The 14,700-nt window shown below is 39.1% G+C and overlaps 1 protein-coding gene across 3 annotated transcripts in view; it reads left to right on the top strand.

Annotated features, from left to right (window-relative positions):
* The window catches only part of lama2 (laminin, alpha 2), a 232,648-nt gene that overhangs the window by 167,827 nt on the left and 50,121 nt on the right, over positions 1-14,700 (top strand). For all 3 annotated transcript variants that reach the window (XM_085432199.1, XM_085432200.1, XM_085432201.1), the window contains 4 exons: positions 770-912; positions 2,415-2,513; positions 4,432-4,543; positions 13,924-14,086. In XM_085432199.1, coding sequence (XP_085288325.1) covers positions 770-912; positions 2,415-2,513; positions 4,432-4,543; positions 13,924-14,086 — 517 coding nt within the window. The remainder of the gene's footprint in view (positions 1-769; positions 913-2,414; positions 2,514-4,431; positions 4,544-13,923; positions 14,087-14,700) is intronic.

Below are 14,700 nucleotides of genomic sequence, written 5' to 3' on the forward strand. Positions count from 1 at the left end.
AGCTCCATCTCTGTAGTACAAAATGTTTTCCCTCAGTGCTGAAGTTAGTGAATGCAATCCTTCATCAATGAGCTTCTTGAATAGCTTTGATTTGACAAGCAGCTATTTACTCCCACATACACAATGTAGTCTGCATACAGTACACTGTGTGCGCATATATGTGTGGGTTTGTGTGTATGCATTAAACTGCATGAACGCATGGATTTATTTGTGTTTTGCTGTTTTGTCAGAGATTGATAGAGTAGAAACTGTTTTTATTTTATTTAATTTTTCTTTGATTTCCCTTGTCAGAAATTTTAATTTGTGTAATAAATCAGCCTCAGGCTGCAGAAGGCAAAGAAATTCATACACACGCGATATAGGAGAATGTGTGTGTGTCTTAGTGAATTCCCTGGTGTGCGCCGTGCATATTTGTGTGTGTGTGTGGGTGTCTGTTTGTGTGTTTTTAGCCTGCAGTGTGTACTTGTAGTAGGCACTTTTGCCCCTGCGCGCTGAATTTCATGCATCACCAGCCCTGTCTTTCTGATGCCAGAGCCACTTAAACAGAAAAACACAGGCAGTCACCACAGTCCCTTATTGATGTGTTTCTGAGCTCGCCCATATAAACACACATTCAGTTGTAAAAATGCACTCAAAACTCAAACTTTCTCGAAAAGTTAACATGTCAGCTCACACACAGACACAAACCCATAATGACTGTTTGTGGTTTTAGTCGCCCTCATGACTCACTGCCTTACATCTGACTGTGTGTCTTTACTTGTTTCTCCAGCCTGCGATGATGAGTGCTCTGGTTTGTTGATCAGCGATATGGACCGCCTGTTAAGCATCATCAATGAGGTCACTTTGACGACACCCCTTCCACCACCTTATAAGGTGTTGTACCGATTTGAGAACATGACAGAGGAGCTCAAGGTAAGAAAAAAAAATGTGTGAGAGTAGTTGGAATTTACTTTTATTTAACCCATGTCATAACTACAAGTGGTTTCATTACTTTGACTTACTTTGACCACCTATATGTGGCGTCCCTCAATTCGATGCCTTCAAATTTCCTCCATTTGAATTCTGGAAAAACTGAGATTCTTGTGTTAGGACATGGAATTTTCTCCAGTGAGGTCGGTCATTACACCAGCCCCCCTGCCAACAATATCAAATATTCTACTGAGAACCTTTGCATCGTTTTTTGTTTTGTTTTGTTTTGTGAGGCTCTAAGATCCAAATCTTGTTTCTTTCATCTAAGGAACATTTTAATCGGTGCCTTGTCTTACACCCAGTAATTTGAGACTTTTAATACTCCCTTTAAATTCCGCCCGACTTGATTATTGTAACTTACTTTGCTTCGCTGTCCTCCTTAGCCTGTTATTCCTTTTGTTATGATGCATTTCTCTTTTTACTCTTTTACAATTTTTATTAGAACAGCAGATGCTGGTATCTAATGTTACCAATGGTTGTGACCATTGGTTGCATACTACTTTTTATGAGGCGTTACTTGAATGCTCTATGTAGGGCATACTGATACTCATTGTGCATTCTAACACTACTACAACATGGTAAACTTATCTAATGAATCTACTGATTAACATGTGCATGACATGTTATGATACTTCGACTGCTTCTGTTTGTGAACCATTCAAATGCTGCCTTCTTTTTCTAGTGGAACTTTTTTTTTGGCCTCACTATGATGTGTCAGTCTCTAGTGGGCTCATTACTTCCCCCTGAGGTCTAAAGACCACTGGTACAATTATCAAGTCACAGTGAGTCCTACACACACCACAGGGAAATATGTACTTTTGTGTTTCAGCCCTGTGATAGACTGGTGACATGTCCAGGGCGTACCCCACTTTTTTACACTTTTTAAACTAATAGGCGGCATAAATAGCCTACTAAGTTGGACAAGCAGTATAGAAGGATGCAAAGATGGCTAGATGACTGAATGGAAATGTTTTGTGCTTCAAAGGTTTTACAAAAGAAAATATGTACTATAACTACTACTTGGTTTATTGTAAAAAATAAACCAAGTAGAAAGCATTTTAATGTGCTGTGTAATCAAATATATGGTCGTACATTGAGACACTCACTTTAGCTCACTTAAGATGTTCTGTAGGTAAAGGATTATCCTGCATTAACACTCCTTAGTGAGTTTTTCAAAATTTTCCAAGCGCTTAATTACAATTCCATAAAGTTGCCACATTTATATTGCTAATACACACTGCACTTTGAGACAATTTAAATATGTTTATCAGATGTGTTTACAATTGAATTATTTATGTCTTCCTTGCCTTTTGCACGCACTTGTTTATTCTTTTCTTTTTAGCTCTACGGCACAAAGCCAGACAGTTCAAAAGCCTAGCCCAGGGCCAAAATGTGTCAGACATTTCTCTCCATAATTCCTTCATCTCTCTGTTTCTCTCTGGCAGCACATGTTGTCGCCTCAGAAAGCTCCAGAGAGATTACTGCAACTGGCTGACTCCAACCTGGGATCGCTGGTTACAGAGATGGACCAGCTACACAGCAGGGTAAAAACCTTTGAGTTTTTCTTTTGACTCAAATTTTGTCTCCATCGTTGTCTGCCTTCGTCCTGTCTTTATCCTTGTTTCACTCTTTCTTTGTGTGCAGCCGGAGAGCAAATACACATTGTGACAGGCACTGAGATCATAGTTTAAAGCATTGTGTGTAACAGTTTTTGCTGTCTGGGATGTCAAAATATAGATATATAGTACTGAGACACTGGGAATTAAGTGCTGCTATCCACTGAAACATGCAATCATAAATACAGATAAAGGATGTAAGGTAAAAATCGAGTTTGTACAATTCTAAAAGTCTTCTCTTACGCAAGCTTTCTTGAACTTTCTTTCAGAAATAGTTCTCCAGGCTTCTTGAATGAGATTCAAAGCTCTTCTTTGGATGTCGATTGCCTTTTGTTCCTTTCTTTGTTGAGATAATCTAGATTTTAAATGCTAACATATACCAGTATTATTGAGGGTCAGAGAAGCATATTTTGAGCATTTTACTAATTTTTAAAGCAGATTTTTACACAACTTTTAAATCCTATATTTTTACATGCATGTTTCTTTTTAGTTGTGTATACTATGCAAAAATAATGAAGATGAAGTGCAGAATAACTTGTACCAGTTGGTCAAAAATGTCTTAAAGGGCATTTTAAGGACTTTATCATGGCAGTTTCACTTTGATGGTTTGTTTTTCAAAGCAAACCTGATGTCATGAATAGCTTTCCCACCCTCTGGAGCTCTGTGTTGCTTCTTTTGGCCAGCTATATCGCTCAGCTGGGCGCGGATGAGTAGCTAAGTGGTTGGATATTAATAAAATAAAGTGGTTGTCACACATGAACTCCAGAGAGTTCCAAAGTTTTCATATCTCACATGGAATATACAGCTGGAAACAGTCTGTTTCAGACAGTTTGGTTTAGTTGAGGGTTTTGCAGGACGGAGGACACCTGACACCTACTCATGTTCTCCCTGAGCCTGCGTAGGTTTTCTTCAGGTACTCCAGCTTCCTCCCACTTTCCAAAGATAGATTAATTGGTGATTCTAAACTTGGTGTGAATGCGGGGTAGATAGAGGTCTTAAGCGCACAGATTAAAGTGCTCTTTGAATGTGTGTGAAAGCCCATAGAGTGATATATAAATCGAGTCTAGTTTATTCCATCTATTATTCTGTGATGCCACAGAATAAAAGTTCAGGGCTGCGCTACCTGTTTGAGAATCAGTCCATGCATAAAAGTAATTAAGATGAAAAGTTAACACTCTAAAGTTTTATATACCACATAAATAATGAAGTATTCTACAAACTCTTTGTCTAATACGCGCTCATTTTTTACCATTTTGAGAGTCAAAGTTGTCTGTAAGAGTAGTTTACCAACACAGAAGGAAAAAAACACTTTTTGAGTGGAGGGGACCTAAAAATACCAAATGGAGAAAAATAACACTCACATTCGTGCTGTCAAGCTGCAGCCTTTTAGGGGCTGAGGCCTTGACATTTGTTGACAGCAATACTATCCCCCACACCCCATCGCACGTACACACATACTCTCACACAAACCACCTAAAATGATATAGCATCATCTTGTCAAATCACAACAGTAATTACCTACACTTTCTTTTTGTCAGTGTGTGCGTGTACATGTACATTGAGTGAATATGGAACTGTTTTCATGTCTGTCGAAAATTCATCCGTCTCTTGTTTTCCTGGTCCTTTGTGAACATGTTAATGTCTGATATTTTGTTTTCATTTCATGTCAGTAATTCATTTATCCTTATATTTGTTTGCACAGTATTATCAATAGTGCTTATGTATTGCTTTCATCGCCCTTTACGTTGAAGATCTCATCCTTCTTTTTTCCGCTCCATAGAAGTCGATACGTTCACTTATTCAGCAGTTGTTCATTATTTTATAACGTATATGTCTTTGTGTACAGGCCACTAAGGTGTCTGCTGATGGAGAGCAGGTTGAGGATGATGCTGACAGGATTCATAAACGAGCCGAGGACCTGGAGCAGTTCATCAGGGACACACTGCTCGGAGCTAAAGGTAGCAGAAATGAGAAGCACCTCTCCCCTATTAGCTTCCTCTATATCCTGCCAACTGGGATTTCAGGATTTATCTGTCTATTGTCTCCCTAGTTTCATCTGTCATTAGAGCACATTTCATTAAATTAGAGAATATTACACGTAACAGATCCCAATGGGAAATTTGGGTTATTACATTTCGGGAGAGTGGGACAGAAGAGTATGAAAACGTAATGAAATGAATAATTATCATGACAGAACACATTAAAAACTCCATTTAAATAAAGATGCAGCATCTTCAGAATGACACTGAAGTTGAATTGCACATAAAATAATTACTGTGATAAGAGCAGTGTCGTTACAACCAAGACTCATTTCAGCATTTACTCGGAGTAAACAGCTTGTATTCGTTCTATTCGATCATTATTCTTTGAAAGTGTGACATTTTCAAAGTGAGACAAACAAAACATCTTAGTACCCCCTTGTAAGATCACTAATGGAAAACGTAGCTCAAACACAGTCGCTGATGGGCCAGCTGCCAGTGCTCTGTGCCAGCTGCCGGAGTAAAGTGTTGCCTGACCAATAAAGACAGATCCAGCAGGCTGCAGCATCGCTAACCACGGTGATAAAGAGAGCACCTACCAAGATAATTGGGTGCAACAACTCAGTTGGCTTTGTTCGTTTTGTAGGTAGTTGGCAAGCAACTCTTCCATTACCTTGAAGAGTAGCATCATGTGGCAAAAGAGGCTTCTAAAGCACAATCTAGCTCATGTGCACATGAACTACAGTGCTACACAAAAATCTTGAGCCAGCCTTTCTTTTACTAGGAAAATGGGAAATATGTGCAGTTATTTATTGAAATGTGACCACATAATTATAGTGAAATAAACTGTACAAGGTAAAAACAGTTTGTACCATTCTAACAAGCTTAATGCACTACAAAATCGATATTTGGTATGAGCACCTTTATTCTTCAGCACAGCCTGAACTCTCATAGCCAGGTTAGAATTGCTTTTAGTCCTCAGGAATAGTTCTCCAGGCTTCTTGAAGGACATTCAAAGCTCTTCTTTGTTTAAAAAATGCTGAGGTCCGGGGTCATTTATTGCCCTAGCAGTGTGCTTGGGATCATGGTTATGCTGAAAAACGAAGCAGTTTTAAATCAGACGCTTTTTCCAAATGGAATTGCCCGATGGATCAAAATCTGATGGCATTGTTCTGTGTTCACAATTGTTCATAATACCCAGTTTTGACAAGTTACTGTTAAGGTTCAAAATTGAGGAAGGAGAGTACAAACCAGCCTTGGTCCAGAAGGTCTTTGGTCAAACAATGATTTTAATGAATACACGCGTGGGAAGACACTCTGTACGCAGACAGCCAGTAGTCCTCGACTTAATCAAAGCATGAACAGATATTTTATAGCATCAGGGTTTGTTTACTGACGCCCCTTCATGCGTCACCGGTACATTTTATACATAGATCAGATCAACATCATCATGACTTTTCACCCAGAAAATCATCTTCTATTTTCATGGCTTGGTACTTTCCGTTCTTGTCTCAAAGTGAATTGTTCCTCTTTCTTGTCTAGACATAACTGATCTCTCCTCTAAATAAGTCTAACTAATATGTGTGTATGTGTTGACCTCACATGCTCTTTGTGTCACCTCTTAACTGTCTGTGTCTCGTCCTCAAATGCTCCTCAAAATAACCTACACTTAGACTCTGCTTTCGGTTTCAGTTCTGCAAAAGGCACACTCTGCAAACCTGCAACTTCCTGTCAGCCTGCAACTTAGTCTCTCTGAAAGACACACACTGTTTAAACATCTGAATGCAATATAAACTCCAGATTATATTCTTAATGCAATGGTACTGATGACAATTATTTAACAATAGCAGTAAAATAATTTCCCTTCTCCACATTACCCAACACCACTGTTTGAAATGTAGCCCCAAACAATGATAGATCCTCCACTATGTTTTATAGATGGCTGTAGGCACTCACTGTTGTACCTGCTTCTTGACTCCATGTATACATCTCTTTATACATTTTGACAATGCCTTGTTGCAATGTCTGCTTCTTGTGCAATAATGCACACCTCTTACTTAAAAATTGCTTCTTCCACTGAGATGGTTTCTGATGAGGCTTTATTGAACAGTACATGGATAAACTGAGGGGCCAGATGAATCTCTTACATGCTGTTAATCTGCTGTAGTCTGCCACTTCTTCTTTGGATTATCTCTTGTTTGCTTGGCATATCTCATAAACTAGTTGTTTTTTACACTTGAGTGATTCATAGTTCAGTGTTTATGGCCTTAACATACAAGAAAGGAAGAAAAAAACATTCTTCTGAAAATTGTCTGCTACAAGAAAAGGACTGAAAATAAGTGAAAAGCAGCCAATATCCAAATAGACATTTTGTAAGACCTTTAGAAAGCCTGGAAAACTGTTGATCAGGAACACTTTAAGAAGTTACTCTTCCTCCCGAGAAGAACGGATCAACATCTTTGCACAATACTGTACTTATTGTGGGTTCTCAGTCATCCAGGTCATGGTAGAAGCTTGGAGGAAAAAGTACTGTACTTGTTCAATCACAAATGGTAGCTTGAGCAGCATTGCTCATGCATACACAGATTCATGCTTCAAAAAATTTTTTTAAAGATTTTTTTCCACATTGGCCTTTTTTAAAATATATTTTTTCATGGTAAATGTTCAGCTCCTGTTCACCAGCTCGTTGCTGTGGTGCTAAGTATGTACTGCAGAGTGGCGTTTAAAGGAAAAAACAATAAATAATAAAACAATAAAGAATTTTTGCTGTGTCTTGATAAGAGGCAAGAGAGCGGTGAATCAGAACGGTAACGTTGCATTTCAGAAAATTAGAACAACAAGCTTGTAGCTCAGAAGGAAATCTTTGTAGGTTTAAGAATTCAAACAACCCTGCTGCTTTGATTCACTGTTAATAGAATAATATTGGCTTACAGCACCTTTAAATTAATTTTCAATTAATTTGAACCAAAATATTTTCACAACTTAAAGGTATTTCTTCACTATTATTTGTTTGTTTGTTTGAGTTCTTCATGTGGTGTCTTTGTTTAACCACGAATCATATATTATCCATGTAGCCACAGATTTAGGGATAAGTACTGTCCAAAAGCGGGATGCTGGTGTAAAAGAGTCTCTCAGGACTTTGCAGTTTTTTCCAGATGGTTTCCTCCAGCAGTGACGACTTCAGGCAGATTGCTTCTTTCTTTGGCTCTGTCTTACGCACACATGCGCCCACACACACTCACACACAAATATATACTCTGCATATGTAACTAGCAGGTCACTCAATTCAGCTCCAGTCTCCTTTTTTTTTTTTTTTTTTTTTTTGCTGGTGCAGCTGCTGCATCTCCTCCTTCAGCTCTGTCAACAGTGGCTTCGTGACCAGCTTGTGATTAGTTTTCTTCTTTGACTCAACACAAAATAAACACAACAGATGATAACTCAAGTATAAAAGAGGTTTCACTGCTTTGTTTAGGGATTCCAAGCCATTAGCAGTCTTCCGTGTGGGAGTGGACGAGAATTGAACGTGTAGCTTTTGAGCTTTTGTTTAGCCAAAAGTGCTTTTTTGCTCGACACTTTGGTTGTACTAGAACCCTTCATGCTCTTCTTTACCTACTATTACAGCTGACACCACATTTAGTCCCTGTTGTTTCAATATTAGCCTTAAAGTGGACTACTACACTTTTTCTCTGGTAGTGTGTTGCAGTGGTGGAATCTAAATAAAATGGACAAAGTTTCGAATAATGAAGTTAGTTTATGTGCAAGTTATCCCTATAAAGACTTTGAACTATCCTAAATGAACAGTTTCGAACAATCGTTTGTACTCTTGGTTGTGTATGTCACTGAGATTATATCCCTGATGTGGTTATCCCTGGCACATGGCTCTGGCTGTGGGAAAATCAGCCTATTTGTAAAGCCTCTGTTTACAAGGACCAGCCAGCAGTGAACTGGCTATGTGGGCACTAGGTTAAACAGGTTGTTGCCGACAGCGGGTGGACTCAGGTCCAGTGTAGGATGAATTGTGAAGAAAGAAAAGCTACTCCCCTTTTTTCACATTTAACAAAGTAAACATCAGTGACACAATTCAATGCAGTGTGCCATCACCAAGATATTTTTTTAACCCACTGCATCTTTGGCATTAGAAAAAGCTGCCGATTTCAAACAGTCTCCACTCACTTGTTTTTGAACTCTCATTTTTAGATAAACTTTGCTGTCACAAAAGTGTTTTTTTCCCCTATTCTGAGTTTTTTTTTTATTACTTGTATTCATGCTGGCTGGAAAAAGGTGTTTTAGTATGGACAAAAGACACAACCCTTTAACAGAAAAACTAAAAACACTGCAGCTCCATGGTAACCACCTAAACTTTATCTGCTGATAAAAGCTCCATAGCGAGCGAATAAGTGGATCTTGAGTGCAGCTTGGTTTGTCACCTGTTTCCACAGTCGCTCCCTGTTGTCTAATGTGTTGTTCTCTGTGTTTTCCCTTTCAATAACTGCTCCAGTTAGACAGTCAAAGCTTTAAAAAAAAATAATAGTCTTGTTGGTGAAAATGGTTATATATATAAAATAGTTATATATGTGCGTGTGTGGCTCTAGTTTTAGTCACTTTATCCTGAGCAACTCTAATTGAATTCTACTTAGGCTTAGCACAAATAAATCTATTTATAAGTGGCTCTTCCTCCCCTTTGCTGATATTAGGTGGGAACAACAAACAAGTGTGCTCTTTCTAAAACTGTGTAGTCAAATAATGAAATATTTTGATTTCCACTATGAAAATTTTATGGCTTGTGTGATGAAAAGAAAGTTACTAAACCAACCCATTCTGGCTGGCTGTGATGAAACTGTCCTCTTCTTGTTGTTGCTCCCAGCTCTCTGGCCCTCTGCCTAATCATTGTGTGATTATGGTTGTGTGCGCGCACGTGTTTGTTTCTGAGAGAGGAAAAGAGAGACTGTGTCGCAGCTCACTGGATGATTGAGAGCAGCAATTAGAGACTTAATTAGTGGCTATCACAAACGCGTGCGCATGCACACACACACACACACACACACACACACACCAGATACACAAACACTGATGCCAATGTACACACACATTCATACAGCTGCGCATGCACAGCCACACACATGCACACACATAATAATACTGTACACACTTTTCTCTGTGTGCGTGCCTGTGTTTACTAGATAGCATAATATGATTCCATCCACGTTTTAAGTGTTTAATTGGCTTTTAAATCCTACTATGTAATTATATGGCTGTGACACACACTTACAAACTCATAGACATACGCACACACAAATGCAACATGCGCACACATGCACACATGCAGTACAGCTGTTCATTAGCATGATGGCTTTACTTCTGTCTTGGCTCTAATCACGGCATGTTTACATTTTAAATGAGCGGAAATGCTGCATTGCCACAACTGCGCACACATACACTCAGGCCCACCCGTACACAAACACCTTCCAAACACTCACATACTCCGTTTAACTTTGAACTTACTTTAATCATATTGTGTTTACATTTCAAATGAGAAAGGATTGCAGCATTACAGCAGACACACAAACCACACAAACACACATTCAGTTTTTCCCTCTTCTGTTTTCGTTTTGCATAAGCAAATACACAGACACACTTCTCATTAGGGTTGCAGCAGTTTGAATAGCCATAGAGTCTCTTTTTTTTACTGTATTTTAATTATTGATTAGTTTGAGATTTCACTAGCTGTAATTTAATTAAAGAGGGGCAGACATAAACTCCTTTGCTTTGAATAGAGCTTTAGCGTGTGCATTTGTGTCTTACTGTCAGACTTTGCCAAAGACAGAATGTCCATCAGGTTTGGCGTGTTCATCTGTTTGGCTGTGGTACATCTCTGTATATATGAAGAGGATTTCTGTGTGCACTTCTCAAACTGTCCCTAGCATCCACTTCTGTCACACCAGTCCTCTGCATGTCCTCCTTCACTCCTATGTGGTCGTCCTCTTTTCCTCTGGCCTGGCAGCACAGCATTCAGCAACCTTTGTCCAATACATCCACTATCCCTCCTCTGCACATGTCCAAACCATCTCAGCCATGCCTCTCTAACATTATCTCCAAACTGCTCAGTCTGAGTTGTCCCTCTGATAATTCTACCTTATAATAATGCTGTGGACTGAACAGGCAAGATAATACTTGAAAACACAGTGTTTCCATCATTAGATTAAAGTCATACAGGTTTAGAAAATTCAATCTGTGGATGATGAATTTAGTATTTTGTGCAGTTTCTGTCCACTACTTTAGTGATGGCTGAAATTTCTCAGCAGCTAATGGATTGCCATGAAATTTGTGCTGAATCATTTGCTGAATGTTAGAGTGTCCACTATCCGTTTTGTAAATTAACAGTTTGCGTGGTGTGAACATTTTCAGAATGTAGTTTTACTTCTTTGCACTAAATAGTAGGGCTGTGCGATATGACCCAAATCTCATATCCCGATATAAGAATTCTATCGTCCCAATAACGATATAAATCACAAAAATGCAACATTTTCTGTAAATTCTGTGAATCTCGGGAAGCTCGACTTGCAGGAAGTGTTTCCAGCTGCGCGTCATGTAGCTGGAGTCGAGTGTTTTAACCGATGCATGAAACTACACATTTTTAGACATAAGTTGTAACGGCTGCCGTTTTCTTTGTGAGTATTTATTACACGGCGTGCTGCGGGGAAAAGCCTGTCCTAACGTTTGAGTCTAAGGTTTATTTTTTAGCACCCGGCCGCTCTTTTTTTACTTCTCATCTGCAAATAACCTGCTCTTTCACGTGATTACGTTTATTTTGAAAAGTCTCAACAGGATCTTGAGTAGTGATGTGCGGATCGATCCTGAAATATCGATTCCTCCGATACCAATCATTTATGGTCTAGAATCGATTCTCACATTAAAATATCGATATTTTAGTAATATCATTCGGATTGTCTACATTCAAAGGAACTACTTCCTCTTCCGCCTTTCATAGTCATGTGCGAAATACGGCTGTATAAATGTCTCGCGCCCCTTGGCGTGCACACGCACAACAATGGCTGAGCCTAATTGGAGTCATGTGAGGACTTATTTTACCTCCACAAACAGCTGAGACGTGGTTTGCGATACATGTGGCAAAAAAGTGCTCCAAGAGTGAGGTGTTGTGGCCATACTAGGGCTGTTGGGGGGGGGATACATTTTACAGTGTTTATTTATCGGATAAAATACGTTAAATGTTTGGCCGACCCGGAAACAGCGGGGGTGTCCAAATTCAGAGGCCGCTTCCACCTGAGGACCCGGCCTTCGTGGTCTAAAGAAAGCCGGGTAGTACGTCATGAGTTCCCTCGGTGGAGTGAAACTCTGCCGTCTGCTCCTTGCTATCTAAAATATAACCGGGCGCTGGCGTAAACACTCGACCGTCTCACACTTCTATTTAATCTTTTTTTTTTTGACGTTTATTCAGCTGTATGAAAACCCCAGAGGAACCCTCCCGAGGGATTAATAAAGTTAAATTTAAATTAATCGAATCTAATAACTTTAATCTCAGCCAAACCGATTTACTCACGAACAAATAAAACACTGAAAAAGCCAAACAATAACATTTTTAAGTTATCTTAAGTGACTTATATATCATGTTTAACCCGAGTAGCGAAAGACCGCGGGGGTTTGAAGACGATATTTGAAGTTTACACAGCTACATTCTCACCTGAAAATATGTTAAATGTTTTTTTGCGACCAAGAAAGAGAAATAAGAGTAATATTAAAACCAAGTAGCTGTCGCCATTGTTGGAAACTGGAATTGGCTGGGCCGCGCTATGAATTCTGCGATATGGTTTTTCAATTTTGTTGTCCGGGTGGAAAATCGGGAGAAATTCGGGAGAATGGTGGCTCCGGGAGATTTTCGGGAGGGGCACTGAAATTCGGTATTCTCCCGGAAAAATCGGGAGGGTTGGCATGTATGGTTGTGGCAACATCACTAACCTTGTCAAACACCTCAGAGTAAATCATATCACAGAATATGACGAGCGTATGTTGAGACTGAAGAGGAGGAGAGGGACAGGTGCTGCTAGGGCGAGACAGACGTCTCTCACAGAGTCCTTTAGTGCTGCAGGCAGGCAAGGTGTTCAAATAGCGCACACTTCAGTTTTTTTTTATTTCTATATGATGAACTCTGCATTATTAAGTGATAAGAACAAGTAATCTGATGTCCTGTAATCATTATGATGCTATAATTTGAGATACAATAAATAAAATACGTTTTTGTACAAAGTATCAGTATCGGATCAGTATTGTCGATACCACCCTGAATGTTACTTGGTATCGGATCAGAAAGGAAATCAGTGGTATCGCACATCACTAATCTTGAGCTTTATTGTGAAAGGTTTATGTGGAACATAAACAAGCGGAAACGCGATGCTGTTACCGTCGTTGTTGCTAACCACAACGCATAAAAACAGGCACTTGTCCGTCCGTAGTGTGGTTATATAAAATATAAGAGAAAGAGAGAACTTTAAGAAATGAATATAGCCACTACAGTGACCATCAAAACGATGAAAAAATATTGCCGTAAACAGTTTATTTTGTGACACCACGAAACAAACGATAGCGTAAAATGAAACGATAGACGTTTTTATATCGTCATCCGATATATATCGTTATATCGAACAGCCCTACTAAATAGGACATTTTTTTCATGTTTTTAACCATCTTTATGGAGTTATTTTGCTTACACAGTTGGGCTGTATATTGCCTATACACTAAAAGGAGATTGACCCTCTTGGCTGTTTGTCTTGTATATAACAGACTAACTACTGAAAATTGTCAAAGAAGCTGATCATGGTGACAAACGCACAAAGAACTGACAGAGAAATCTTTAGCTCTGATAAATAGATTAGACTCTCCCTTTCATGCACCAAGCTCTGGTGTGTTAATGTTGTTTTTAAACTAAATTTGATCATCTAACAACTGAAAATACCCAGATTATTTTCCCAGGAGAGAGTAAAAAATAAAACTGAGCTAAAATATAAAGTGAATATGTCATTACAGGAATTGCTGGCCAGTGTATAAACTGATTTCATAAGATGATTACGTGTTAGTGGTGTGTTTCAAAGCTTGTTTTGAAGTTTTTCTGCTCTTGGTTGCTGAAAGGTTTGTTAGCGAAGCTAAGCAGAACTGTTAAGGTGACTAAAATAAAAACATCCGAACTTGATAATACCTATATATTTAAAATATAAAAGTTCATTATTAACCCTGAGGAAATTTCAGTGAATCTGAAATGCTTGTAAAACTGTGACTGCATGAATTGAGTCTGTCCACCTGCCGTGTTCTAGATTCAGACTACTTTCATGTTGTGTCTTTGTCTCCAGACCTCGAATCAAAGGCTGCTGAGTTGAATCAGTCTCTTTCACGGAGAGGTGGAACTCCAGAAAAAAGCCTGAGCGAGATGAAGGAGGAGATCCAGGCTATGCTGCATGAGATGAGGCAACGACAGCTGGGAGGGAAGAAAGTTATTGCAGAGGAGGAAAACAAGTATGGAAACACATGAACACATATGTACAGAGGTCATGTTTTTCTATCTCCCACACACACACACACACACACACACACACACACACAAAAGGAAAACTAAGTAAACAGACCAGCCATTGTTTTAGACATATGCAACGGAGTGTGTGCAAACCATAAGGTGGTAATATACAGAGATAAAACATGCTAACAGTCATGTCTGAGTACAAGAGAAAAAGTGAGCATCCATGCTATGGGCACTTTTTGAGGATGCTTGATGTTTCTCTTTCTCGCTGTCTTCATTATTTTTATTTTATTCTTTGTAAAATTTGTAGATTCAAATCACAACTGTTATCTCTAGGTGCTTTATAGTGGAAAGAAAAAAACCTAGTGTAACAGTGGAAATCACATCAACCAGACAAATAAATCTATGATCAAGCATTGGGTGATGGTGGGAAGGAAAAACTGCCTTTTATCAGGAAGAAACCTCCAGCAGAAGCAGATTCAGATAGAAGCAACCACGTGCTGTGACATGTTTGGGGGGGGTGAAGCGAAATGAAGAAAGGAGAACAGGGGGAGACAAGACGAAAAAGTCCATGTGGGAGAGAGAAGACACAACAGTGCCATGTAAACACACA

The sequence above is a fragment of the Copadichromis virginalis genome, linkage group LG15 (genome assembly GCF_057382275.1).
Source record: "Copadichromis virginalis isolate Kocher_CV1m ecotype Utaka linkage group LG15, C_Virginalis_male_GT1.1, whole genome shotgun sequence".
In the NCBI taxonomy this organism is placed as follows: Eukaryota; Metazoa; Chordata; class Actinopteri; order Cichliformes; family Cichlidae; genus Copadichromis; species Copadichromis virginalis.